This window comes from Nyctibius grandis, chromosome 6 (assembly GCF_013368605.1).
Source record: "Nyctibius grandis isolate bNycGra1 chromosome 6, bNycGra1.pri, whole genome shotgun sequence".
Taxonomy (NCBI): Eukaryota; Metazoa; Chordata; class Aves; order Nyctibiiformes; family Nyctibiidae; genus Nyctibius; species Nyctibius grandis.
This window is the reverse complement of record NC_090663.1, coordinates 10377660-10405480: the sequence shown is the minus strand read 5'-3', so window position 1 is coordinate 10405480 and position 27821 is coordinate 10377660. Positions and strand designations below refer to the sequence as shown.

Genomic DNA, 27821 nt, shown 5'->3' with positions numbered 1-27821 from the left:
CCATCCCCGGCCGGAAGAGGAAGGCCGCCGGGGCGCTGCGGAGGGCCGGGGAGGAGCTGCCGCCGCCCGGCCGCAGCATCCCCAAGGGACGGCTCTTGGCAGGCGGAGGGGACCCGCCCGCGCACCCTGCGGGCCCGGCCCCCCTGAGGAGCGGTAGGTGGCCCGGAGCGGGGCAGGCTCCGCCGGCGGCGTGGGAGGGGAGGGCGGCCAGAGGAGCGGGGCCGGGCCGGGCGCGGCTCGCCTCAGCGGGGCGGCGGGTCCCTGGGGACTCAGCCCCGGCGGCGGCGGCGGGTGCCTTGCAGGGGTGACAGCGGGTCCTCGCCGCGGACACCACCTCTCCAGGGCCGTCCCTTTCCCGCTCGGCGGCCCCTCTGTCCTCTGCGCTTTGGCCACTCTGGGAAATTGCGGGTTTTTTTTTTCTTTTTCTTTTTTTTTTTTCCTTCCTCCCCCCGATTGCAACTCCTGCTCTTGACCTGAGTCGGGACTTTGTTAAGGAGTTAAGAGGAGCCTTCGCAAGGCATAGCAGGTAAAGCCGGGTGTAGGATATTTAAGAGGGAAGAAGGGGTGGTAAGAAAACACCAGGATGACATTCTTCCTGCTGGCAGATGACACATCTCTGTTTGTGCGTTAGGGCAGGGCCAGCTTCGCTGCCGATCCCTTCCTGAGGTGCAGCATCAAGCCCTGGCCCTGCCCGCAGGAGGTCGAAGGCAGAAGCCATGAGACACAGACGGGGAGTCCTGAGGGGATGGCTGGGGAGAGCCCAGGCAGAGCCGAGCACAAGTGTCCAGAGAAACAGCTTCCCTAAACTTAAAATCCTCCCCTCACTTCAACCATTTCTCATAGGAATCAAATGTCACAGTAGAGGTGAAGTGTTTTGTTTTTGCTGATGGGATGCCAGGGCCTATAAAACGTTTGGTGGTTTCCTGCCTAGCAAAAAAAATGGAGAGGTTTGAACACCAAAACTGGTGGAGCACAAAGGCAGAAACGTGTAGTACCTTGGGATATTGCGTATGGGAAACTGCAACCACGTAGCCGAAAGTGGACCTGAATGAAAGGTCAGTGCTAGCATCAAGGGGTTCAAACCGCACACTGGCTGAAATGGCAGTGAGGGTAAGGTGTAAAGGATGTTATTCTGTGTAAATAACCCTGGAATGAAGTTCAGCTTGGTCATGCAATTCAGTGGATGAATAAACAAATTGTGAGGAAAAACAAGGTAGCATTTGCCACAATGAACCCATCCCTCAGCTGTTGGCTGCATAGACCTGGGGCCAGGGAGGATTTGTCTAAAGGAAGGGTTGTTTTGGCTCCAGATGCTCTTCTATCATTTGGATAAACAATGCTAAATATTTGTAGTGGTGATGAGTTACCATTTTAAATAAAAGGATCTTGAACATAACCAAACTGCTCTGTTCACTAGCAGATTTCAGAGCATTATGCCAAGAGTTTAATAAATGATTGCACATGGTCCCCTTCCATTTCTGCCTCATCGTGTTTGAACTTTAATAATGGTTTAGTGATAGTAAATTGAATCCACAGGTAAAGAAATGTCACAATAATATTTATTGCTGAGCGTAACAAAGTGTTACGGTGTTCAGTTAGTGTAGTGTGATGTTATATGCGCAAGTGCCTCGTGTATGTAATATGGTGTGTTTTGTCTGGAATAGAGTTTATATTAAGAATTGCTCAGTGTTTTCAGTCCTGACTCATCAAAGTCAATGGATATTTTGGTATTGATTGACTGTTGGATGAAATTCTGTCTCCTTTTTTTACTCTTTTAGCACAACAAATGTTCAGGGATTTTTGCAGCAGAAGGGACTGCAAATTTAATTGGTTTATGTTTTACAAATCTGAAGTTTGCAGTTCCACGGTTTGTGTATTACTCCTTAGTTTTGATATCTGTTGAAATGGAGGTTTTTTCAGGATATGGACTGACTTCTTTATTTGTTAAATACTTAACATGATATGGCCTGCATCCTTGTTTAGGTCTTTAAGACAGTTTTGGAATATTAGAAAGTTGATAGTTCTGATATTTCTGGCAAATTAAAACACTGCCTTAATCCTTTGATGCCCCGACTCATACAACCTATCAGTGGCTGTCATCCAGAGAAAGAAAAAGTTTCAAGTTTCAAAATTTTGTTGTGTTGTTTCTTGAGTTGCTGTTGCTCTCCAGGATTTATCTTGAAGACAGCATTCCTGCAATACTTAGGAAGTCTACCTTTTTTTTTTTTAAAATTGTTATTGCTTTAGTCATTTCTCATATACACTGAAGGCATAAATGATCTATTAGTTACTTGAATGTGGATATTCAAAACAAGAGTGCCCCTTCTTATCTATTTTACTGTAATGCTGAGTTGAAAACATTTGGGAAAGTTGTATTACCATTGCTTACACGTTAACAAACTTTAAATGGTCCTTAGTTCTGTGTTTTATTTGGGACACTCCTATAATAGAGTTTGTTATCTTATTGTCCTTGTAGCCTGTTCTTGGTGTGAGCAAACTTGATGCTGAGCTAATACCAAGACTAGAGAGTTGAGGTTCCTGTTCCCTTTAAAACCAGGCAGCTTAATATAGCCATAGCTTCTATTTATTTTTGTGAAGTCTGTAGAAAGTGAGAGTGAATCAGCAAGTTACTCATAGGAAAGGCCTGGAAAGTGCTTCTTGTTGACTGGGTATAAATGTAATTTTTTAGAAGCAGAGCACCTGGGAACATGGCCCTGCAAGAGAGAGAAATCAGCAGCAGCTCCATCAACAACAAGCAAGAACAGAACTGTAGTCGTGTTATTACAATTGTCTTCCTGGCACTCTTCATCGACTTGTTGGGATTTGCTCTCATCTTGCCACTGTTTCCTTCCATCCTTGATTATTACAGCCAGACTGAGGTAAGTAACAGAGAATGTCAGCCTGATGAAAATGTTAGGTATGAGATCTTTAGGGAAGGATGAAAGAAAAATCCCTTGCCTTGGGGCAAACCAAATAGCTGTAGGCAGAATAATAACATCTAGCACATTTAAATGGTTCATGGACTGAATTTGTTTGTGAACCTGCACGAGACTCTTCCCTCTTGCTTTTTCATTAAAATGAGGGATTTGTTTTGGGGAAAATTCAAGTATTTCTTAGGGGCTAGTCCTTGTAATTACCAGTGCATTTGTGACTTACGCTGATGTCACTGGTGAGGCAGAGTAAAAAAGAGTCCATAATGGATCTGCATACTGGGGTTTATCTAAGAACCAAAGACATGAGAATTTTTACCCTAATCGAGTATTTCACACACTCACTTGCTCTCGCTCCCAGCATCATGTTCTATTTCCCAGCTATCTGTTTTGCAGGATGGATTCTATTCGTCATTGCAACGTGGTGTGGACTGGTTTGCAGTGATGGTTGGGATGCCTCCAGAGCGGAAATACAACAGTGTCTTGTTTGGAGGTATGGAAATTAAACAAACAAGCTAACAGACTGGAAAAAAAATAAGAGGAAAATTACAAGAAATACAAAAAGCATACTTCCCTGTCACTAGATTCAGATTTAAATATCACAGAAAATGTCTCTTACAATACGCTAGAAATGATTTTGTTTTCATCACACTGGTAGCAATGAATAGTTGGACAGCCCAGTCTGTCATTTGGAGACAGGCAGGAGGAACGGACCAACAGGAACCGTATGAAACTCAGTAAGGACAGATGCGAAGTCGTGCCCCTGGGAAGGAGTAGTCCCTTGCAATGATACAGCCTGGGCACTGACTGGTGGGGAGCAGCTCTGCTGGAAAGGCCCTGGGAGTCCTGGTGAGCAGCAAGCTGAGCATGAGCCAGACCTGGCAGCAAAAGCGCCAGCAGCATCTGGGCTGTATGAACAGAAGCAGAGCCAGCAGATTGAGGAAAGCGATTGTCCCCCTCTACTCAGTGCTTGTTAGACCACGCCTAGAGCATTGCATCCAGTTTTGGCCCCGTAATACAAGAAAGACATCCATGAACTGCAACAAGTTCAGCAGAGGGCCAGGAAGAAGGAGGGTCTGGGGAGCCTGGGCTTGTTCAGCCTGGAGCTATTAGCACCCTTCCAATACCTATGGGGAGGTTATCGAGAATACAGTGAGGCACTTCATTGTGGTGTGTGGTGGGAGAAGGAGAGGCAACAGGGATAAGTAGAAGCAAGGGAGGTTCAGACTGGAAATAAGAACTTTTTCACAGTGAGGATGGCCAGTGGAACAGGTTGCCCAGAGAGATTGTATAGTCTCCATCCTCAGAAGCTGTCAAACCCTGACTGGATGAAACCCTGAACAATCTGGTCTGACATTATAGCTGACCCTATGAGCAGGCAGTTGGAGTAGGTGACCTCCAGAGGTCCCTTTTAACCTGAATTATCCTATGATCTTGCACAATTTGTTCCACAGATTGCGAGAGAAATACAGGCCTGCTGTTCCTTATTGTCAGACTGCCAGCTGAGGGTCAGGAGCCTGTTGTGCTAGACGCTGCACAGTCACTGAAATTACTCTCCCTTTACAATTGGTCTGCACGTGACTGGAGATCAATCAGCAGGAAACACTGGAATTAGAAGCTTGGGAGTTCAAGTCTCATCTCCCTGCTGGGCAGCTCTAGTGCAGCACTGCTGCTAAATCTCATTAGTCCTACTAAAAGCAGCAGAGCTGCTGACTTGCAGGGTCCAGAAGCATTTGCTGTCACTAGGACACTCTGCTGTGGGTGAGCTCCAGCAGGAGTACTGCAAGAAATCCAGCAGCATGTACGTCATGTTACACATCAGAGGCTCTTTTGACTCCTTGTGATCTGGAGAGTTGTGAGGAAACTGGGATTTCAGAGTATGAGGATGTGAGGATGTCTGGGTTAATTTTAATTGGAAATGTCTACACCCTCTCCTTTTAGTGAGCTGAGGCTTTCCCCAAGATAAGCAAAAGGGTTTTAAACTAAAAAAAAAAATGCAAAGCTTTATTAGAATGTAAGTGTGAATGTATTGTTACTATTTAAAGTAGTTTATTTGGGTATAACAGACATTAGAAAGTTTATAAACAATTTTCCTCTTTCCCACAGTGTCCTTGCAGGCATGTTTTCATTTCTGTACTCATTTTCAGTCAGATTACTGGCTTTTGAGTGGTAGGAAACAGTTTTCTTTAAACCCTCAGAAACTGCTTTCTGTCTCCTCTAAGGCCTGGCTGTAAGCCTCCTCCTTGCACCTTCTCACCATCTCAGACTCTGTTTAAACAAGGGGCTGGGAGCTCACAGTTGTGTCCAACATGTTGCCTTTCCTCTTACCTGCTGTATCCCTGGATTTGAGAGTGCTGTATCCCTTGACTTGGCTCCTTTGCTTTCAAGGGGAAGGAGAAATCTCCCTGCTCCTTCGAGAGGAGTCCACCTGACTCTTGCTCTTTGAAGAAAATACAGCATCTAATTGGGAACATGCAAATGAAATAGACACTGTTCATCTCGGAAAGCAAGCCGGTATCCCTTGCTGTTTCTTCTCTAGGAGAAAAATATTGAGAGAAAAGTATTTAGAAGCAGTATTGAGCAGTGATGGGAATGTTCACTAATTAACTGGCAGGAATTAATTCAGGAGCAGGCTGTCCCGGTGTGTAGGAAGGCAAGCCGGCAGGGAAAAAGACCAGCCTGGTTAAACAGGGAACTTAGACTAGAACTTAAGGAAAAAAAGAGAGCCTACTTGCTCTGGAAGAAGGGTCGGGTAACTTGGGAGGTCTATAGGGACGTGGCCAGGTCGTGTAGGGAGAAGATTAGAAAGGCCAAAGCTCAATTAGAGCTCGATTTGGCTGCTACAGTCAAAGACAACAAAAAAAGCTTTTACAAATACATCAACAGCAAAAGGAGGGTCAAGGAGAGCCTCCACCACTTGCTGAATGAGGAGGGTAGTGTAGTGTCAGGGGATGAGGAAAAGGCAGAGGTGCTCAATGCCTCCTTTGCCTCGGTCTTTAATGTCAAGACCGGTTGTCCTCAGGAGACTCGGCCCCCAGAGCCTGAAGTTAGGGGCGGGGGGCTGTGTGAACCCCCCGTAATCCAGGAGGAGACGGTTAGTGACCTGCTGTGCCAGTTGGACACCCACAAGGCTATGGGCCCGGATGGGATTCACCCCAGAGTAATGAAGGAACTGGCAAATGAACTTGCCAAACCACTCTCGATTATCTACCGGCAGTCCTGGTTAACTGGAGAAGTTCCAGCTGACTGGAAATTAGCAAATGTAACGCCCATCTACAAGAAGGGTCGGAAGGATGATCCAGGGAACTATAGGCCTGTCAGCCTGACCTCGGTGCCAGGCAAGGTGATGGAACAGATCATCCTGAGTGACATTACACGGCACATGCAGGACAATCAGGGCATCGGGGCCAGCCAACATGGATTCACAAAAGGCAGGTCCTGCTCGACCAACCTGGTCTCCTTCTATGACAGAGTGACCCGCTTAGTAGATGAGGGCAGGGCTGTGGATGTAGTCTATCTAGACTTCAGTAAGGCATTCGACACTGTCTCCCACAGCATCCTCCTGGACAAACTGGCTGCCCGAGGCTTGGATGGGTGGACTCTTAAATGGGTTAAAAACTGGCTGGATGGCCGAGCCCAGAGAGTGGTGGTGAATGGGGCAAAGTCCAACTGGTGGCCGGTCACTAGCGGTGTTCCCCAGGGCTCAGTTCTGGGGCTGGTGCTGTTCAATATCTTTATAGATGATCTAGATGTAGGGATTGAGTGCACCCTCAGTAAATTTGCAGATGACACCAAGCTGGGTGGGAGTGTCGATCTGCTGGAGGGTAGGAAGGCCCTACAGAGGGATTTGGACAGGTTGGATAGATGGGCCGAGACCAACGGCATGAGGTTCAACAAGAACAAGTGCCGGGTCTTACACTTCGGCCACAACAACCCCATGCAGTGCTACAGGCTGGGGGAAGAGTGGTTAGAAAGCGGCCTGGCGGAAAGAGACCTGGGGGTGCTGATCGACAGCCGGCTAAACATGAGCCAGCAGTGTGCCCAGGTGGCCAAGAAGGCCAATGGCATCCTGGCCTCTATTAGGAATAGTGTAGCCAGCCGGTCTAGGGAAGTGATCGTCCCTCTGTAATCGGCACTGGTGAGGCCGCACCTTGAATACTGTGTCCAGTTCTGGGCCCCACACTTCAAGAAAGATGTTGAGGTGTTGGAGCGAGTCCAGAGGAGGGCGACCAAGCTGGTGAAGGGTCTGGAGAGTCTGACCTACGAGGAACGGCTGAGGGAGCTGGGGTTGTTTAGCCTGGAGAAGAGGAGGCTCCGAGGTGACCTTATTGCAGTCTACAACTACCTGAAGGGAGGTTGTAGTGAAGTGGGAGTTGGCCTCTTCTCCCGGGCAACTAGCAATAGGACAAGAGGGCACAGCCTCAAGCTTCACCAGGGGAGGTTCAGGTTGGACATTAGGAAGAATTTCTTTACAGAAAGGGTTATTAGACATTGGAATGGGCTGCCCAGAGAGGTGGTGGAGTCACCATCTCTGGATGTGTTTAAGAAAAGCCTGGACATGGCATTTAGTGCCATGGTCTAGTTGACAGGGTGGTGTAAGGGCAACAGTTGGACTCGATGATCCCTGAGGTCTCTTCCAACCTGGTGGATTCTGTGATTCTGTGGCAGCTGCAGGCAGTGAGGGTGCAGACGAGGTGTCTGAATTAACCTGTTATCTGTCACATTTGACTCCATCTCTTCTGCTGGCTTTGATGACAGCTTTTCTTAGTGAGCCATCTAATTTGCTAAACCAGCAGAAAACTTTTTTTTCTTCTTTTTTTTGATTAGTTTTCTGCCAGATTGAGTTGAATTAGCTCACGAGAGAGTTGACCAAGGCTGCAGAAGCAGGGGAAGATAGACAAGCCATCGTAGTTGTAGTCAGCTCCTGTCTCAGTCCATCTTGTTGTATTGTACCTTAAATGCTTATAGTGGAAAGATTCATTATGTTTTTGATGTTAAGCAGAGGCCACTGCAGTCTTCCTGCAGCCTGTGTTCCTTCATTGCCCTCATCTGCAACAAGAAATGTAGGATTGGAAAGATACTTGCAAGATCATCTTGTTGCTTCTCCCAGTGCAAGATATATTCTGCTCTCTTTCGTCTTTGCTTAGACTGCAGTCTCATCAGGGCAGAAACCTTCCCTGCCTGTGTCAGGGCCCTTGGGGCACCAATACTTAGTTGCTGTGTCCAGTTTTCACCCACACATTTTCTGCCGGGTGATTCAGGAGCTGTATTTCAGCTCAGGCCTGGGCCTTACCTGAGCTGTGTCATAGGTATAGCCTTGTCTCCAGGGGTGTCTGTGGCCCTGTTTCTTGAGTGGACGTTGGACCTACATTGCAGGTGTCTTATCTCCTGAATAGACCTACACTGTAGTCTTGTTTCCACTCCTTTCTCTGACTCTGTCTCCTTCTGGTCTTGACCAGACTCCCTGGATGGACCTGATTTGCCTTGTCTGGGACTGTCAAAGGACCCTGCTAGCGGCACCCTGCTCTGCCCAACCCATCTGGATCGTGTGGAACTGTGCCCTTGTTGGAGAGGGCACTGCCAGTGCTGTGGTCACACTCAGCTCCCAGCTCATTACCCTATGTGGCACAGCCCCACTCTTGCTGCTTCCGGGCTGTGAAGTGTTTGGCATGTCTGGGTGTTCTTACAGTTCTAGAAATACAAAGAAGAAAACTTGTCTCTCATTAACATAAACTGCCAGTGTACCAATCTATAAGATATTTTACACAGTTTTTTGAGCTATCATAAGCAGCTGTTCTCCCCAAGGTGTTCAGTAGCAATATTCTGCCTCTCTCAAAGCAGAACTTCTGGTCTCTCTCTCTCCTCTGCCTTTTAAAGTTTTGATAGCTGAATTATCTGAGACATATAACCCAATTTTTCATTTAGAGAAAAACTGTGACAGCAAGGCATTTTTTTGCGGGCTTGTTGAGAGTGTAGTGCAAATCAGTAAGTGTGTGAAGCTAGAAATGGCAAGAGAAAAGAGGAATTAAAGATCACAGAAGCTGGAGGCAGATTTCAAAAGATTCTTGGGGTCTGTTGCTATCACTCCTACCTCTTAGGGTGCCTCACTAACAGCAGTGCTTATGTCCTCCTTTCCATGATCAGAAGGAGAGAAAAGCTAATTAAGTGTGACAGAATCAGGTTCAAACAATCAAAAAAAATCTTAAAAGAACTGTGACTATTAAAGAACTGCATTATCTCTGCTTTAGGAACAGAAAATGTGTGTAGTCAATGGGGAGGCATTGAGGAATCAGCCTTCCATTATAACCAGTGAGTTTCAAACCCCTTCTCACCAGTAAAGTAACCAGTGAATCATCCAGTTTATGCCTGTTACTCTGGTGGATCTGTGTATCTGCTCTGTCTGTATTTGCCGCCTCAGTTAAATAAGAATGCAAGGTGGGTGTTTGGAGGGTAGCTTAGTTTCAGAGACAAAGCTGTTCTTTATAGCTGTGGTTTACATTTAATTGCGTGTGTTTAACGGACATAATGGAGTGATAGGTCTGGAACAGGTTGGCTGTCTTTGTATTTAAGATGAAGGCAGCAAGTCTAATGATATATGTTGTTGGTTTTTTTTTTTTAGGTCTGATTGGCGCAATCTTTTCCATCCTACAGTTTTTCTCCTCTCCCCTCACTGGTGCTGTGTCGGACTGCTTGGGCAGAAGGCCTGTCATCTTGGTGACAGTGGTATGTGTCTCATACTGATTTTAGTCATGCCATCTTAATACACAGTTGAAGGCACGAGGGTCTTGTGGTTAGCACAAAGGATTGGGAAATTGAACGTTCTAGATCTGTTGGTTGTTGACCACTTCTTGCCAAGTCACTTGGCCACACTTCCAAATGCAAGTGCTTAAGCTGAGCTTTCCAGATCCAGAATTGTACATAGAAGGCACCAAAATACCTATCTGTCCCTGGGGTTTTTCAAAATCCCTTTCCCCTGTGTACAGGAGTATGACTTCAGATGCTTTGTTTACAAATGTTAGACTTAATCCCTGTATGTTTTAGTTCCCCAAGTGACTAATGAGAGCTGATCGCTTCATGACCTATTTCACAGAGCCTGAGGATTGGTTTTTAGGAAGTGCTACATAGCAATGTAAGATGTATTTCTTATGAACGTAAACATTCTCCAAAAAGTTTTCTCTGTTGCTGGTCAGAGTATGGGGTTCTAAATACAGAAGCAGTGCAGAGCAAGTGTGTACGTACATGGTGGAACTTGGCAGTCAATGATATACAAATCCCCATATCCTGTAGGCTTGTGGAGAGTAAATTAAGTAAGCGTGTGTGCTCATGATTGATTATGAAATTTAAGGGCTAGAACTGTGAATTCTTCTTATTTTGAACTCAAGAATTCTCTTGAAGTTGGAAACAAGTGAAGCAGGATGTAGAATAGTGGTTTTGTGCCCAGGACTGATTTAGCTCCCTCTGAACTTTCTTTGCTCTTCTAATTTCATTAGTAATCTCACATTTCTATGAAGTTCATATGGATTTGTTTCTACTTCTTTTATATCCCTGTCCAGGACATAGTTCACTATCAGTATGTTCAAACATTTCTGTTACATGGGTTTTGGAGCAGCTGTTGAAAACAAACAAACAAATTAAATGTTTAGCTGGGAAATATGCAGAAATGAGATCAACTTTACTCTGCTTTATAAAGAACCCTTTCTTGCTTCTGCAGATGGGTTTGATAACATCATACGCACTATGGGCTGCCTCTAGGACTTTTGGCGTTTTTCTTCTCTCCAGGATTGTGGGTGGAATAAGCAAAGGGAATGTCAGCCTCTGCACAGCTATAATTGCTGACTTGCACTCTCCAAAAGCACGGAGCAAGGGCATGGTGAGTTACACATGTGGGGTATATGTTTGGGTAACTTTTTTTAGGTAACTTTTAATTGATTTCAGGTGCTCAGAATGTCTTCCTCAGGTGTGTGTATTCATTGATCAAGTGAAAACATGACTTTATATACCACCTCGCTTCTGAAAAGATGCCAGATTGTTTTACTGGTGAGGTCTCAGACTTGTCAATGACTTACCTACAAGTGAAACACAGATGCCCTAGAGGTGGAAAAACTACCTGTGTAAGTGTTATAACTGTTACTCCTGCTGATAATTATAATAGCTTAGAAATCAAAAGGTCTTATGGTCCAATTTTGGTAGCTGGAACCCAATTATAAGACAACCCGTTTTTCTCACCTTCCAAAACTGTGGAAGTGCAGCAGCACTGCCCAGCACAGCGTGCCTCCTGACTTCCTTGGATGCTGCACTGGCTTCAGTATCTGAGCTCAGCACATAAAGGATGTGGCATTTGGCTGACTGAGCAGCAAGTAGTATGAACAGCTGCCCTGTCCTCTTCCAGAAGGCAGTGGACCAGATGGAAACACCCTATGGGCTGAACTTTGCCTGTGAATTACCAGTTAGATCTTCTATAAAAACCTTAGGGGCCCATACTTCTATTAACAGATTGTTATAAGCCACTGTGCAGGAGAGATGCTGCTTGGGAGGAGAAAGCTTTAGATTTCACAATGATAGCTAATGAATTTTCCAAGCAATTTATTATAGTCCTGGTGAGCCAAAGTGTATGTTTATTTATGGAGAGGGATAGCCATACAGCACTAGTAAATAAAATGTGTCGGGGCCTATTTTTAGGGCTTGAGAGCAAGTCACTTCGTTTAGCGTGGCTCACATCCATATGGCTATACTCTCTTCTTCTCCAAAGCAGAGTAGGCATGATTATTCTGCTTTCTGGAAGGAGAATAGCATCTGACTGATGTTGTTCCCAAACTGTGATGGGGCATTGCCTGGGCCAGTGCTAGCTGGGCAGGCTGAAACAACACTGGAGATTGTGAGATGACACCCAAGCGTGCCCTGGCCTTGTTTAGTGTGGTACTATAGGTATAGTTAAATAGACTCAGGAAAGCAGGAGGATTGTGTCCTGGGATGACACATGTTTGGGTCCTGCATATGTGAGTATACATCTCTGAATGCCTCTTAAAGAAAATGAGCCAGACCCTGCACTGTGGTATTCTTAAGCAATCTCACCGAGGCTGATGACTCAAATCAGTGCTCTTGTAAGCTCCCATCCAGTGTGTACAGATTCTGTCTCTTTTCCTATGTGCTGGTTTCATAGTGAGTTAATAAATCTTCTTTAGTACCTGCACTAAATTTGGGTTGTTCGGGGAAGCCTCTCAGTCTGTTTGTTCTACGAGACATAAATTCCTAAATACAGAAATTGCCAAAACATTTTAGAAGCTATAGGCATAATTATGAATTCCTACCGTGATATTGTCCTCCCTTCTCCAGTTTTACACTACAAAAGTTAATCCTATGGTTGAAGGATATGCTGGCTGTGCAATCCCTGAGGTGTGAATCATTATTTCCCTTCCCAACTTCCTTTCACTCATAACCATGTTGCAGTTTGTTCCTGCCACTTTCCTGACTAGACAGAAAATAAAATCAGTGATTTGGAAAGAACAGTTTTTTCACACTTAACGCTTGTTGCTGTGCACTTCCTACATCCTCAGGGTGGTTGCATTCTGTATCTGGTTGCATTTCTTTAAGGTAAATGCTAGGAAATCCAAATTGGTTTAGAACTGAGCTACCTGAACAAACTGGTGTCTAAAACTTCATGTCTGTGTTCGTTGTATCGCTGCAGGCAATGATCGGCGTTGCTTTCTCCCTTGGTTTTACCCTGGGTCCCATGATTGGAGCTTACCTAGCCATGGAGACAGAGAAAGGAGAAGTCTTTTATCTTCGTTCAGCATTGTTAGCACTCGTGTTTGCTGTGGCTGATTTAATTTTCATCTTCTTCCTACTTCCAGAGACACTTCCCAAAGAAAAACGGGTAAATGAATTATCAATCCGAAGATCTGTGTTTCTTGCAAGAACAGGATTTAAGAACTGTTGAAATACTGGAAGCAATGAAGAAGGGGCTGAGCCAGTATCTCAGGAATTTAGCTCATTCCTGGGACTAGGATTTAATATTATTATTCAGGCTGATGACAAAGTGTTTGCATGATGGTCCCATCTCCTAGCCCAGTGTAATATAAGAAATTCTTTATAGCTAACATGTCTGGTGGTTTTGGTGTGTTAGGTTTAAATTTCTCAAAAACTTCCTAGGAGGAAGAGGGTAAATTTTAAACTATGATCACAATGACTCCCTGGGGATGAATTGCAGCTAATTATGAAAGTAAATGCATCAGAGACTGGGTTTTCTTTCATTTAGCCAGTATGTGTTAGAAATGTTCTTAACTATTATCTTGTCTTTGCTTGATTATTTTGAACACTCAAGTAGAAAATGACTGTTATCTCTGAGCTGTACCATCTTGCACAGATACAAAATATCTACATGTGCTAAAGTTCAGTGAATGTTTGGATTTGTGGGGCCAAACATTTATTAACATTATGATTTAATATTCTGTGATCAGACACTGTCCAAGATATGTCTGATTAAAAGTCTCTTGGAACAGTCTCCGTTGGTAGTGTGGGAGAGACTGAATTCAGCCCTAGGTATCTGGGTGAAGCACTTGATTTGAGGCTTTCAGCTGGATTGGATCTTTGTGTCGTCCCTTGGTTCTAAGCAGCACTCAGCCGTTGAAGCATGCTTGGTCTCTGGATGGCCAGAGCCATTTGAGAATTGTTCAGCAAACTTGTCTGCAATGCTTCTGTCAGGGCAAAACTTTAGACCTTCCCCGAGTGTTTCCCAGCAGGTTGTGTCCCATGTGAAATTGGTGCTCATGCTTCCTGAGCACTACAGCTATTTTTATTTTTTTTTTAACAACTCTTCCATGTGTCATCTGTTCCCCTTTCCTATTTGGCTGTTTCTAAAGATTCTGGATAAAATCCTGTTCTTCGTTACAGCTGCGCACTCTGGGTTGGTGGCAACATGTTGACGCAGGGAAGTGCTGTGGAGCGAACATGTATTCTGTGAACAATTCCACCTTTGCTGTAGAGGGATAAATGGCTTCAGCACCTTTTAGGACTGTATGATGACCAAATACGTCCCTCCCACTTTTATTATCCTCTTGAGAGTTCTTCTGATGAGCTAGTCTGTGTTAGCCAACGTGACTGAGTTTTGATAAGAAAACGAACGCTCTGTCCCCGCTTTTTGGGGCTCTGTCTCTGTGCAGCAGTAGGTATTGCGTGAGGTGGATTAATAGGTGCCCCTCAGGGTCAGGTCCCAGTCTCGCAAAATACACAGGGTGTTTGATTGCTGCGAGATAGTGGTTTGTCTGGCATTGGAGCTTCTTGTGATCAGTATCAGCGTTAGTGCTTTTGTGCTGTCTCCTTTTAGCCTGCATCTGGGCAGTGGCCCCATGTGATTTATGTGTTCTAGGGTATTTGTAATTTCACTTACTAGGCTGCTTTGCTCTTTTCTTGGGTAACTTCTCATACTTTCTGAGTGGGAGAGGAGCAGTTTTCTTGGCCTCTGGACGACAGAGGAAAGACAGGTATGTTGGCTGCCTTTCTGGAACTTGGCTGGCCTGAGCTGGATCAGGTGCTACTGGAGTGGATGTGTTGGAAGGACAAAGCTGTAAAAAGAGGGGAAATGATAATGATAACCAGTAGAAGGGTGTGCCAGTGGGATCAGACATCTGTTTCCTTGAAATATGCTGTGTTCTCATGATATTCTTGTTTGTCTATCAGTCTTCTCTTCAACGGAGAGATTAAGTATTTCACATTCATTCATGTTGGAGTTAACTTGTAGAAAGGGGAAGGTAGAGGGGAACAGGGGGAACAAGGACGAGTTTTCATCCAAAGAGAACAGAATTTTTGCTATCCTTCTTCCCCTTTTTTTCAACTGTTCCACAAGTTTATCAGGTGAAGAGTGACCAGAGAACGGTACCTTTCACCTGTCAGAGACACTGGTCTTTTGTGAAGTGGCCAAAACAGCTCCTGCTGTGACCTGCTTGGGAGAAGGGAGGAATAGAAAGGTCTCTAGTGCAATCGGTCCCCTTTAAGAACTTCTGAGTTAATTTTTAGCTAAGCTAGTCATGGGCAAGGCTGCCTTGCTGGAGGGAGGTTCTTACAACTTTTTTTTTCTGGAGTCCAGCTAATCATGTAAGGACTATGTGTAGGGCTATGCAGCATCACTAGCAGACTTACGGAAGAACAAGGCTTTTGCTCTATGCATACTAAACAGTGTCTGATTTGAAGGGTAAGGCTGGAGCTTGGAAGGACCAGGCTGCATTCCTGATTTGGACTGACTCTGTGCCTTCGAGACATGTTACTTAGTCTCTCTTCCTTAGAGGAAGACAGGGTAAACAAAGACACTGTGAAAAATGTCTACCATTCAAGGGGACTTTTGGGGTGATCATGAAGTAAAATTGAGCAATTTTGGAGTAATAAATTGTAAGCATAGAAATTAAATACAAGTTAGATGTTGCAGATTTTGAACCTGCAAAGAATCTGAACTCCATGCAGCTGGTGACATTGACTGAAATTGGCAGTGTATGCTTTGTTATTTGGGGGGTGCTGAAAGAGTTTTGTTCATTTCAGGACAATGGTTTCATTATCGATCAGTAGATGAAGTCACTTCTAGACCATTACTTCTAGAGCAAAGATAGGAGCAATTAAAAGAAATTTACATGTGTGTGCACACACATGTATATTAAAAAAACCTATAATACAGATATATATATTTCATAAAACACTTAGATTTTAAACATATACATATATAATGTATATCCTCCGGACCAAACTAAAATCAGCCTTGTAGTACAAAGCAGCTTGGCACCCTGTCTGACATGGAGGGTAATTCAAAACAGGTACAAACTACAGGTTTTTTATTACTGGCAGACATGCTTGAAGAGAGTTGCTTGTTACCGGATCCTCTGCGCTGTAGTGCAAACACCATCATGCCAACAAATGCAGGAACTGTGGATTGCTATAAGCCAGCCTCAGGAAATCCTCTTACAGACCTTCTAAAAGCACGAGGAAACTACTTCTTGGGAGTGTCTGTTTACTCTCCACAATACATGCAGTGGAAGGGGAAATAAATATCGCTGTTGTTCTATGTGGATCAGCAGCTTTATGGCTTTGTACAAAACCAGCCTGGTATATTGAACTGGTTGCTGTTGTGAGACTGATGGGCTCCAGAGCTCTGCTGTCGGATACTCAGAAGCTCCTACTATCAAAACAAGACACGGGTCATGTTAATACCATAGGGAAGGTTGATTTGTGTACAGCTTTATTAAATCCAGTCCATATGCGTCCTCAGGTCATTCACCGAGATTAAGTTCCACTGATAATTTGACCTTTAATCTCTGCCCTCAAGGGGGTAATAACTGCCTCCCTCCCTATCTGGGAAGAGAAGGAAGCTCGTCAGATAAAGTCTGTGCAGTGCTTTGAAGATGTGAAATACTAAGTGTGATTATTCAGGATTCTTCAGTCTGTCTTATCTCTTCCTGCGACTGTCATGTAAAGTGACAGTCTAAATTCTCCTTTAAGGAGATTCCTTTAACAATTCCTTTAAAAGGAATTGTTTCCATAAGCATTTAGACATTATTTCTTCTTTAGTATTGTCTTCAATTTTCTATACCTTAGAATAAAAAATAAACAAATAAAAAATTAAAATCCGTATAGATGAAAGAATAAGCATCTCCTAAGCTCCTGTTGATAAAGAGCAGAGCGAGTGCCACTAGATGCGTAATTAGGTTGAGATGTACAGAGAACAAGGACCAGAAGTGCTACAAAAATAAATTTTCCTCTTCAAAAAGCCACACAATGTGGCTGGGCAGAATCTCCCTAGAAATCTCTCTAAAATCTCTCCAAGGAATATCTCTAAAAATTGTACTTGCCTTTTCTTCCCCAGGAGGTGTCACTGGCTGGCTGGAGAACAAGCAGTACCAAAACAGACCAGTGTTTGATGTGCTACACATACTGTTCTCAGACCTGTAGCGCACAAGCAAATCCCCAGCTTCCTATGAACTCGCAGGCAGATGTGCCATTATTTGCCCAATACATGTTCATTGGACGTAAGGGATGATGCAGAAGGTGAACCAAATAAAGCCACCTTCAGGCTGTGGAGAATGAGCCTCTTCTGCTTTTTAAGAACCCAGGGAAGAATCTGTTTTCTGTCTTCAGTGAAAGCTGCTGGTGGTGCTCTACCTTCTAGTTATAGTGCTGGAGACAGTTCTGTGATTGGAAAGTCTGGGCTGTTATTGGAGGTCACTCAAAACCCAATGCCAGTTGCCTTGTTTCATCTCAGATAATTTGTAGGTGTAGAAGCACATTTGACTGTTACTGTCAATTCCTTGCAGTAGTTACTAGGTCAGGTTTTTAAATAAACCTCTTTCTTTCTCTGATCAGGTCTCTTCTGTGATGTCTGGATTTCAGGCAGCGGTTGACTTGCTCAGTCCTTTGGCTTTATTTCAGTTCTCTGCAGTCACCCGAGGAAAAGAATCCCCTTCAGAGAAGAGTAAGTGTTAGCTGGCTTTTTATATTAATATTGTATGTCTTTTTGTGTGTGGTGGTGGTTTCTAAGTGAAAACGTTACTCAGACCATTTCAGAAGCAGCACTCTTCACTTATTTAAAACCCACCTTACTAACTTATGAACAGGAAATTGCAAGTTCCCTTGGATGCTGGTCCTTTTGTTCCCAAAAGAAGGTTTTAGAGATTAGTGTTTTGAAGATTTCTGACTTACTGCTTGCTTTTTCTTCAGGCACTGGCTGCAGCATGGGGTAGGCTGCAGTAAGTAAAGTGATTTAAAAAGATAGATCAAGGCATGAGTAAGGGAAATGCGAATTTGCTTATCCAAGCTGCAAACCAGGAAACTTCAGACTGGAATTTTATTTCTCAATTCGGGACTTGGACTTGAGCTGGCCATTTCTCTGTATGAAATTATTTAAGCTATAGAAAATAAATCAGTATTTGCCAGGTACACCAACTTATCATTCAGTCCTCCTTGCTGCTGCATCAGGAATAGACTCTGGAGAAAACCTGTTAAACCCTGCATTGGCAGAAAAACAAGCTAGGGAATCTGTCACAGACCATTTGTAGCTCAGAAAAAGGGATGCTGTGCTTTAGCCAATATCATCCTGAGAGCAGTGTCAAGGTATTGGGTGGAATGCAGGTACTGATTAAAAATAAAGACATAAATCCCAGTATATGTGGAGGTGTCAGGGTGAGGCAGAGGGGCTGGACTGGTGACCCAGAGAGAGATTAGTCTTTTTGGCTCTCCTTCCCTCATAAGAAGGGAGGTAGTAGGCAGAAGTAATTTTGTGGCATGTCTTGTATAGATATTTAAAATGAGCATCTGAGGTGAGAACTTTCCCTGTACAGTTGATAAATGTTGCTCTACTATTGTTGTTGTATTCTCAAGCTATGCTTGAAAAACACCACCGTGTTTCTCTCTCTTTTTTTCCCCCTTTGGTGTTTGTTTGTTTGTTTTTTGTTTGTTTAGATCTTCAGAATCTCAAAATCTTGGGCCTGGCTTATTTCCTGTACCTCTTCCTGTTTTCCGGCTTGGAGTATACACTGAGCTTTCTCACTCACCAGAGATTCCAGTTCAGCAGGTATAGCACACTTAGAAGATAAATGTTCTATATTTTGTCTAGGATATTTTCCAAAATCTTGATTTAAGGTCTCTTCATTTATTTTCAAGAGAGGCTTTATGAGGTTAGTAAAAACACTCAGAAAGCGACCACTGCATTCAGTGATGCTTGCGCTTTGTGAGAAGAATTTATGAAAATACAGGCACACTGTTTATCGTGAAAGGAAATACTCATTCAATCTACAACTTCTAATTACTAGAGAAAATCAATACACAAGATTAAATTAAATCTCCTGAAATACATATAGCTGGGCTAGTTGTATTGATTGTAATAACACCTTTTCTAGCCCAGAAGAGTTATTCAGTATCAGGGCAAATCTTGAAGCTCAAAAAAGGCAAAGGATGGAGGGATAGCTATGTGATTATATTTGCTCGTCAGAGTTCTGCATTGCATATGGTGTGCAGTCATTACATCAGAGAGTTTGATTTCCTTTAGTCAAACACTAGAGAAGAAAGAGAACAGAATCCACTAACAGCAGCTCAGCTTGAAATACTTTTCCTGCCAGCTCATAGGACGATTTCCAGCCAGGAAAATGATCTTGCAGCTTGATTCCTTATGTGTGTCCTTCCCTTTGAGTAGTTCTCAGGGGTTTGTCTCATCTTTCCCTGTCTGTCTTTTATTACAGTTTGTAGCTTAACTAATGTGTGTGCACCAAGGAAAGGTTTTCTAGTGTATAAAGCTTGCCTGTGCACAGTCCTTTCAGGATAGCTGTGTAGTGAGATACACAACTTTATGCCGACAGCACAGGCTGTGTGACAAACAAGCTTGTTACAGAGGTGAGAACTTTTATCTGAGAATATCCACATAGTGTAGCAGGTAAGAGAGGTGAAAGCGAAATTTGAAGAAATATTTAAGGGTGGAGGGAGTGATTTTGCAAGCTTCCCAGTGCAATACATTATCACCACCATGCCTGTGCCCATGTTGTGCCTTGGTGACCTTGATCAAACTCTGCATGAGTGGTGGCAATAGTCGTGAGACAGCGAAACGCTTGTTCCTTTGAAACCAACAACTCCTGTGTACGTGGCACAGACTTCCATGGCACCAGCTAATTCATGTGTTGACTCTTTGTGGGCCACCCTAGAAATAACTAAACTACATCCCAGCAGCCTAGAGATGATCGCAGCATTTGCCAGCAGCTGTCCCATCTCTATGTAAGACCTCAGAGGTTTATCTTCTTGCTGTCTGCCTGCCATGGAAACTAATGTCAGCATATTAAGAACTTTGCACTGCGCATGTGAGCACCAAAAAGCATTTTCTCTTTCTGGTTCAGGAAAGGGTCTGCACTGAACCTGGGACTCCCAGGGTGGAATGCTCTGTGCGTGACTCCATAATCTGTTTTTTTGCCTCCTTCTAGCATGCAGCAGGGCAAGATGTTTTTCTTTATTGGAATAACAATGGCTGTGATCCAGGGAGGCTATGCTCGCCGAATCAAGCCAGGAAATGAAATCAGAGCTGTAAAAAGGGTAAAAAAAAATTTTTTTTTTCTTTTCCCCCACAAATCTGATATGTTAATTTTCAATCTAAAGTGCAACAAAAGGTGGTTGGAGGCTATAACTGTACTTGTCAAATCAAAAGAAATTTCTGTCTCATTAATCCAGCTAAATGACTTCTCAAGACCCTGGTTGTTGGGCACTTATCAGCCTAACTGAACTTTGGAACATTAGAGCCATTTCTTACCATATCAGCTACAATTTTACTGAAACTCTGAGTTCTTCATATATAACTGCAGTAGGGAATGAGAACAGAGTGTCTGTGCAAGCTAGGTAACATGCTGTGAAGGTCATGCTTTGTTTCAGTGATTTCTCTTGCAGTGCAGACATTAAACCTACTAAAGCGCTTCAGAGCTGATCTCTGACTCTTTTTTTCTGACAAATTATTTTCAGGGATAATGTGAGTCTGGCCATCTCCATGCTTGACAGCCTTTCCCTAGAGTATATTTCACTGGTTGGCAGGGGGAAATAGATTCTTTCTCCCATCTTCGATTTGTGTCATCAGTATTACATGTTACAATAGCATGTGCCAATGTTCAGACAGAAGGTTCACTCACAAAAGTGTGCATGCCTTTGTTTTGCTCACCCCTTTTTTTTCATAGAGATGCTGCTGCTGCTGTACTGGGATGACAGGGAACAGTTCCCTCCATCTTTTACAGCTGTGGGACAAATAGATATGTTTTGTCATTTACATTTGTGCGTGGAACTAAACAGAACAGGTTTTGAGTGTTTCTGAACTTTTGTTGGCTGCTTGGTAATAGGCATGCTTGGACTGTCAGAACCTTCCTCAATTTATTATACCTTATTTTGAGGCCAGTGTGATTTCAACGGTGACAGGGTATAAAAAAGATCACCAAACTGCACTGCGTTCCAGTGGATTGACTCAGCTTTTCTTAAAGTTATTTCTGCTGATGAAACCATCTCCCCCCTGCTCCCTGGCTGGCAAAAGTGAATGGCACGTTTGTGGTGTCACATAGGAAGCATTTCCCTGTGAATGAAAACTCACCCTGCTGTGTTAGTGCCGCTTTATCCTCTGCATCAGCTTCCTCCATGTGCTCTGCCAGCCTGCTGTGCTTGCTGTCACTGCACTGCACTTTACGCAAACCGTGAATTCCCCCACTAATTCTTACACTCCTTCCTCTTCCCTGCGCTGGGAAGTGTAGTTACCTTGAAAGACTCAGTTGGTCTGGGCTGGGCTGATCGCTTCTTGTAAACACTCCTGTGCACTCTGTGGAAGCAAGCTGGCCCTGGGGCACTCTTTCGGTGGATGTATGTGGCTTGGGTGGCTTTTGTGGGAGTTCCCCCTTTTGCTGAAGTTATTCTGGCAATTTATATGTGAATCTGGATCATATGGCAAATGTGGCCCCTCAGCACAGTGATTACAGTAGCTCATTTATAACTGAATCTTCAAAATGGGATATTGGGTGGGAGTGAATGCCCTCTTTTATGAAATGCACAGCAGACCTTAAATGATCTGTCTTCTGTGAAAGCTCTGTATGGGAGGGAGAGATCACAGGGGAAATGAAGTCCAGGCTCTTGGAGGAGATGAAGAATGTTTTTTCTTGTTGGGTTTGAATTTCAAATGCCATTCCCCCCTCCCCCATTTTTTTATTCTTGGCCCCAGAAGAAAAACTGGGGCCTGAAGCTGAAAGCTCAAGAGGGTTTGCTGTAGCCCTTGAAAAAAAAATCAGTCAATAGTGCTGAGAACAAGCAGAGGAGCTGTAGTCCTGTTGCACACAAGCTTTTTGAGCTCTTGCACCAGCTCTGGAGATAGATAGAGTTAAAGCTAGATTTCTGTCCAGTTCAACAGAGAACAAGAGGAAAAAAAAAAACCACACCAAAACCCAGTAGATCGTGTGAGAGAGAGAACTCTGCAAAAATCCATTTTTCCTCAGCTGTGGGAAGCGGGTGGTGGGATAACTACAGCCTGTGTTACAGGGGACTCCAGCCCACATGTGGGCTGCCTGTATGGGATAGTGAGAGAGAACAGAAAAGTAAATTGCGCTGATGTGTGGCCATCCAGGTGAATTTGAAATGTGTGCTTGGGAAGAAAGGGCTTGCTGCTTCTAACGTAAATGAAGTCCCAGCAGCGGAAGAGAACTGGCAGGACACCTAGAGTTAGGCTTTAACAAGCAAGGCTTAAAAGTAACCGTGTGACTCATTCATTTTGCAGGCTATTATGTTGCTGATTCCAGCTTTCTTGTTAATTGGATGGGCTGCAAATGTGACCATGCTGAGTGTTGGACTGTTGCTGTACTCTTTCGGTGAGCTACTCAAAATGCACTGAAAGCTAAGCACAAATAATTTTTCTTCATATATTTATTCACCCTGTTAAAAAAGATGCACTGCTGATTTCAAACTATAAGTAACAGGAAGTTGCTGTTTCAGTTTATAAAATATGGAAGAAATAGTGTCTTGGTTTTTTTTCTGATGCTGTTTGTATCACAGGGAGTTGTCATGGTGATATTTGGAAGCATCCCCAGTGCTCCTGTTGTCCTATCTCACTGGGGAGATCTCAAGGGTGGTTTTTTTTTTCCCCCTCTCATCAGACCTAGAAGCAAAATATTCACTAAATAGCTCAGCTCAGGAAAAGAAGGGAGACAGCACATCTTTGTGTTTCTGTGGTGGCTGCATTATTTCTTGGGCAAAGGCTGAAGCGAGCTGCACGCTCTGAAGCCGGAGGCTGGAGTGTGTGTGCAGGCTGAGCGAGGGCGAGGGTAAAGCAGTGTTGCCCAGAACGTTGTGGCACGGGGCTGTGCTGGCCAGCTGTTGCTCTGCTGTCTTGCATTGCAAGCTGCTAGGGAGGGAGCAAAACTCTGCCTGTTGTTTTTGGTAAGTGCAGAAGGTTTTCAAAGATGTTTAAGTGTTTACATAAGTAATATTCTGCCAATTTAAGCTGTTATTCAGGGAAACAATTATGAATGACATTGGATTCATCTATGGAAGTGCCTATCTGAGAAGAGATTTCAGATATTCCCAATGCTGCTCAACTATTAAGAAGCTTCAAATACGACTAATTACGGAAGTAGGAGCCTTCTCTTTTGCATGATACAGCTTGTTTTAAGAGTAAACTGTAAACCACAAAATGCATCTATTTAGTAGCTTGCTTGTCTAGGGACAGCTGTGTGTTTGACAGGTTCCAAAATCTACATCTTATCTATCTACAGATCTACAGATAGATACAGCTTTTGAAAGCCCGTGGGGTGAGGAGGGGTGAGAGGAGGCATTCATTTTGTCTAACTGTGCTCCTAAGTTAGGAGCCTCATCTTCCTCAGCTCCCTACCTGGGCAGAAGGCCCCATCAAGCCAGCTAGAAATGCCTCTGGAGGGGCCTCTTTTCCCCCTCTCTTCCTCCCTCTGCCCCAGGAGTTCGGGCACCTGCAGTTAAGGCAACACATCTCTCATTCCTGCTCACCAATTGTCCTTTCCTTCCCAGAAAAGATTCTGCTCTGTATGCTTAAAGCACTTCTTTCTTGGCAGAAACAGCCCCTATTTCAGTAAGAGGGAAGTGGCTGCTGAACAGCTCTTGGCTTTTGTGTCCAAAAATTTTGTAACGTCTTCTTGTTGGACTTGACTGTGTTATTTCCCAAGACAGAATGTAGCCAGCTCTTTCATCCATGAGTACGGCAAAGCTGTGTGCATGGGGAGAGCCTGATTCTGTGTACAGCCACCTCATTGTCCACTGGAAAGAGGAGCGATTCCCTTTCCCTGCTCCACCTGACAAGACCACAGTGATGTGGAAAACTACCAGCTAGCTGATCTGACCCATCCGCCCCTTTCCCTGTGGGCTCACAGAGTGAGGGACACTAATGTGAAACAGCTGCTGGAGCGCTCGGGGCTCTTTGTGCAGGTTGGCTTTGAGGGGGTGTTTTCATTATTGAACTGGATTAAACCTGATGAGTCATTTGGTACAGTGCCCCAGAGCTCAGCATATTTCTCCGCAGTAGTAACGAGTTTGGGCCACATGTTTTTCACTATTGCTCTTGGAATGTTTTGAGCTCTCCGCTGTTCATTGACAGTCTCTTTTGTGGATTTTTCCAGCTGCGGCCATTGTTATCCCGTGTTTGTCAGCAGTGGTGTCAGGCTACGGTGAGTGTCTCTCCCGCGCTGAGCAGCAGCCCTTGGCCACACAATTGACCTCTGTAGAGACTTGGCTTAAATACAGAAATGACCTCAAGTTTAGTGATGCATCAACGGGAACGCTCATGTCTTAGGTCCACCTCGGATCTGAATGTTGCACCAGTGCCTCTGGCTGCTGCTTGGCTTCATAGAAGGCCTCTTCCCCCCCCCAAAATGCATTAAGGAGGAAAGCAGAAAAGCCAGGTGTTACAGCTACCTGCTACTCTGTGTTGTACGTACCCAACCCTGAAGCGATAACCACCCCTGCAGGAGTGCGGCTAAAGCCTAGAAAAGAGCCCTTCCTGGTCACTCGTGTGCTGCCCCTTTGCAGTACAGCCAGCGAGCCGTGACTGGAGGAACCCTCCCCTCACACCGAGCTTTGCTGGGGAGAGGCAAACCAGCCGTGCTACGCTGGAGGTGCTGCAGCCTTCAGCCCCTTCCCTTCTCTGAGCGTCCTTCACAGAAGGGAAGCCAAGTGGGACTGCTGGGGATAGGAGGACAATATCCTGACCCTGGGAAATGCAGAACCATCCCACAAGGGAGCAGAGGAAAACCCAAAACAGACTTGTACCTGTTTCTGGAGCCTGTCAGCGCTCCATACTGATCATTTCAGAGCTAACAAACAGCAGCACTCTGTTCACAGTGAACACCAGGATCGCACTTCAGTTTTGTACTGTGTAATGCAGCTTGTTCCAATGCGATGGGGAAACTGGAAGCAACCTTAGTTCTGGTTAGGATTAAAAAAAGATGGAGACCAGTGGGAAAAGGATTAATAGCATGGGCAAAGGCCACAACCAGCACTGAGCCAGGACTGGCCTGGGTTCTCGGAGCGAGACACCAGCCCTCGCTGCCAGCAGTACAATTATTTCTTCCTGATTCCTTAGAAAAGTCCTTCTAAGGAACTGTCTAAACCTTCCGGGTTTATGGCACGGGTTGTTATGTAACCTTGTAAAGCAGATGTAGCTGCGTTGCCATCTGGGGATGACACAGTTCGTTCTTTAGCTTTAGTGCAGTTGGGTGCCAGCACGAAGGTGCTTGCTGGGGCAAAGAAGCGAGGCTTTGCTCATGAATGGCACTTTTCTGTTGTTCTTGTTTAACTGGCATCTGTGCTGCTGTATTTATGATACACCTGGGCCTCCTCAGCAACTCTGTTGTACGATGTAAAGCTTTCTTGTGTTGTTTCTGTCCGGACAAGCACTCGACCAGCCCTCGTGTTTCCAGTGAAGCAGTCACGTTTCTCTCAGTGGAGGGGAAATAAATGCAGCTTGGGCAGCGAGTGTGAAAGGAAAGGAGGGGCCGATGCATGTGGGAAACACCTCCCAAAGAACAAGGCCCCACGAGCTGCAGCAGTGTCCTGCCCTCCACGCGTTCTCTGCCCCAAGCAAAACCTCCCTGATGCATAACGGCTCTCTGCTCGCACAGGCTCTGCCAGCCAGAAAGGACGGGTCATGGGGATCCTGAGGAGCCTGGGCGCCCTGGCCAGAGCCCTGGGACCAATCCTGTCAGCTACAGGTGAGTGAGCGCGGCCTCGGGAGCCTTCCTGCCTTTGCCAACGTGCAGTGTCCCTCTGGGCCCCCACAGCCCGGGTGGGTCTGAAGGGGAAGCAGCACAGCACGTTTCAGAGCCATGAAGTTGTGCAGAAGTACGTACCCCCGAGAGCTGCACCAGGGCAGGACATGGTCCTTGTTAGCACCAACGAAAGCCTCATGGCTGAGTTAAAAAAGCCTCATACAAGCAGAGGTGACCTAGACAGCAGGTATTGCCCGACTTCACAATTCCAGCAACAGCAGCAAACTAACCAGGCCTCAGGTGTAGCCGTGCAGGCAGAGGAGCACCACTGCGGGCCTGGCCCTGGTGTGCAGAGGGAGCCGGAGGCTGACCAGGAACCCTTGCCTTCGCTGGGCTTACTTGTAGCCATTTTGGCAAGTGCCCCTGCCTGCTGAGGTGCCACCCTGGCACTGGGCAAGCAGGAGTCAGTGACATCAAGGTCTCCTGTGCTATGGTAACTGGTTCCCCACATCCCACGAAGCTGCATCCCAAGACAATATAAATTAAGCAGGGACAGTCCATCATGTGCAATAAAGAACGTTTGAGCATTAAACGTACCTGTAACCCATAAACTAGATGAAAGAGTCCACCCTCTACTAATGCTCTGGAGCTCAGGGAAGTGGGTGTGCAGTGCCTGTTGGCCATGACTAAGGCCAAGCCTAGACTGTGCCTAAGGAGCACAGGTGCCCCCGGGACAGGGTTCAGCTCCCCCAAGCCATGACAGGATCAAGGGACAGAGTGAGGGGGAGCAGCCACAGAGCAAGTCCAAGCTTGAAGTTGGACCTAGTAAGTTTGAGCAAAGCCAGAACCTGGTTCCTACGTACCGGATTCCTGTGTTTCACCTAAGGAGACTGATCACCAACAGCAAGAGACCTTCAGAAGCGGCACAGGCAGTGCCAGGAGCAGCCGTGGAGGAGGTGCTGGGGCAAAGAGTTCGATAGTTGCCTTGTGGCTAAAGCTGAATGAGCGAATAGGAACTTCCCTATTTCCATAGTGGCAAGAATTAAAATGTCCTGTTTAAAGTAACCACTCTAGCATGCCCTTTCCTTGGCAGAGAACCAGCACTGCTCTTAGGCACCTCCTCTGTGTAACTTGTGTGCCAGCAGGTTTGTGCAGTGGAAGGTTCAGTAGTTCTGTGTTCTCTGGTGGTATCACTAAGTGGTTGGGAGCAGCAGCTTTGAAGGCCCGTTTCTGTAGGTGCAAGGACGAGCACACTAACGAGCTACATCTTGTTTCCTTTGCAGTTTACTGGCTGGTGGGGGCAGAGGTTTGCTTCACTGTCTGTGGAGCTTTGTTCCTCATCCCCTTCCTTTTACTTGGCTCTATAAAACAACAGCCAAAGGAGGAGTAGGGAGTAGCCACAGAGCTACCACCGGCTTCCCAGGACCTCCGCAAGACCTGACTCTTGGCACCTGACTCAGCTGCTCACATAGGAAGAGGAGAATTTTGATCTTCTGGAAGGGAACACGCAATGCCCATGTGCAGCAACAGCAGACTCCAGGTTCCTTACTGGCCTCCACTAGCAGTTACGTTTAAGAGGCCTCCCAGCCAGCTTGGCTACATTTGTGAATAGAAAAAAAAAAAAAAACCCACCCAAAACTGAGTAAAGCATTCAGATCATCAGAGATGGGTGTTGCAGCAACACAGCACCCTGCAATCCCAACCCACCATCAAGCACTGCTGAACGCTGCGCTGCAGTGTATGCAGAGCTTCTCTCTGCTCCTCTCCTGTCGTCATCAGCACAAGCCAGGCCAAAGCCCCTGCGAGGGGCTGTTTGCCTGAGTTTGGCTGGCAGAGATCAACTCTCCCCCGCGGCTCCCTCCAGGTGTTTCTGTACAGTCACCACACGATCTCCACAAATGCTCGACAGAGCTGGTAAAAGCTGTTATCAACCGCCTTAACGTGACAATTAAAAACAAAAGGGAGAAGCACACCGCATGCTGCCTGAGCCTGACTGCCACTTTGGCACAGGTGGACTGGTTTTAATATACAGTTACATTTTGAGAGATGTTTTATATTTCTAATACTGTGTGGGTTTTGGTGACCACGCCCTGTTCTTTTTGCATTACAAATAAATGGTTACATTGTACACTCCTCTAGTCCGTTAATTACAGTGAAGGTGTTACACCCATCTAACCAAACCTGGCTG

At 45.3% G+C, this 27821-nt stretch overlaps 1 protein-coding gene across 3 annotated transcripts; it reads left to right on the top strand.

Annotated features, from left to right (window-relative positions):
* The first annotated feature begins 78 nt into the window (after positions 1 to 78).
* MFSD10 (major facilitator superfamily domain containing 10) lies at positions 79 to 27700 on the top strand. 3 transcript variants are annotated; one of them, XM_068403857.1, is made up of 13 exons: positions 79 to 153; positions 2690 to 2879; positions 3327 to 3423; positions 9550 to 9653; positions 10642 to 10800; positions 12616 to 12804; positions 17271 to 17379; positions 18366 to 18477; positions 19871 to 19979; positions 22180 to 22270; positions 24047 to 24094; positions 25547 to 25636; positions 26917 to 27110. In XM_068403857.1, the coding sequence occupies exons 2-13, from the start codon at positions 2709 to 2711 to the stop codon at positions 27021 to 27023; spliced, it is 1386 nt and encodes a 461-aa protein (XP_068259958.1). In that variant the 5' UTR covers positions 79 to 153; positions 2690 to 2708; the 3' UTR covers positions 27024 to 27110. The 3 variants fall into 3 exon arrangements, with proteins under 3 accessions (XP_068259958.1, XP_068259960.1, XP_068259959.1); XM_068403858.1 differs by lacking the exon at positions 79 to 153 and adding an exon at positions 455 to 526; XM_068403859.1 differs by lacking the exons at positions 18366 to 18477; positions 19871 to 19979 and having other exon boundaries at positions 26917 to 27700.
* The last annotated feature ends 121 nt before the right edge of the window (positions 27701 to 27821 follow it).

What these genes read in the sequence shown, in the direction of transcription:
- MFSD10 (XM_068403857.1), top strand. Translation starts at nt 2,709, where the DNA reads ATGGCCCTGCAAGAGAGAGAAATCAGCAGCAGCTCCATCAACAACAAG. An exon ending in AGCAGTGGTGTCAGGCTACG is followed by an intron (nt 24,095 to 25,546) that starts GTGAGTGTCTCT and finishes CTGCTCGCACAG; the next exon opens with GCTCTGCCAGCCAGAAAGGA. An exon ending in ACCAATCCTGTCAGCTACAG is followed by an intron (nt 25,637 to 26,916) that starts GTGAGTGAGCGC and finishes TTTCCTTTGCAG; the next exon opens with TTTACTGGCTGGTGGGGGCA.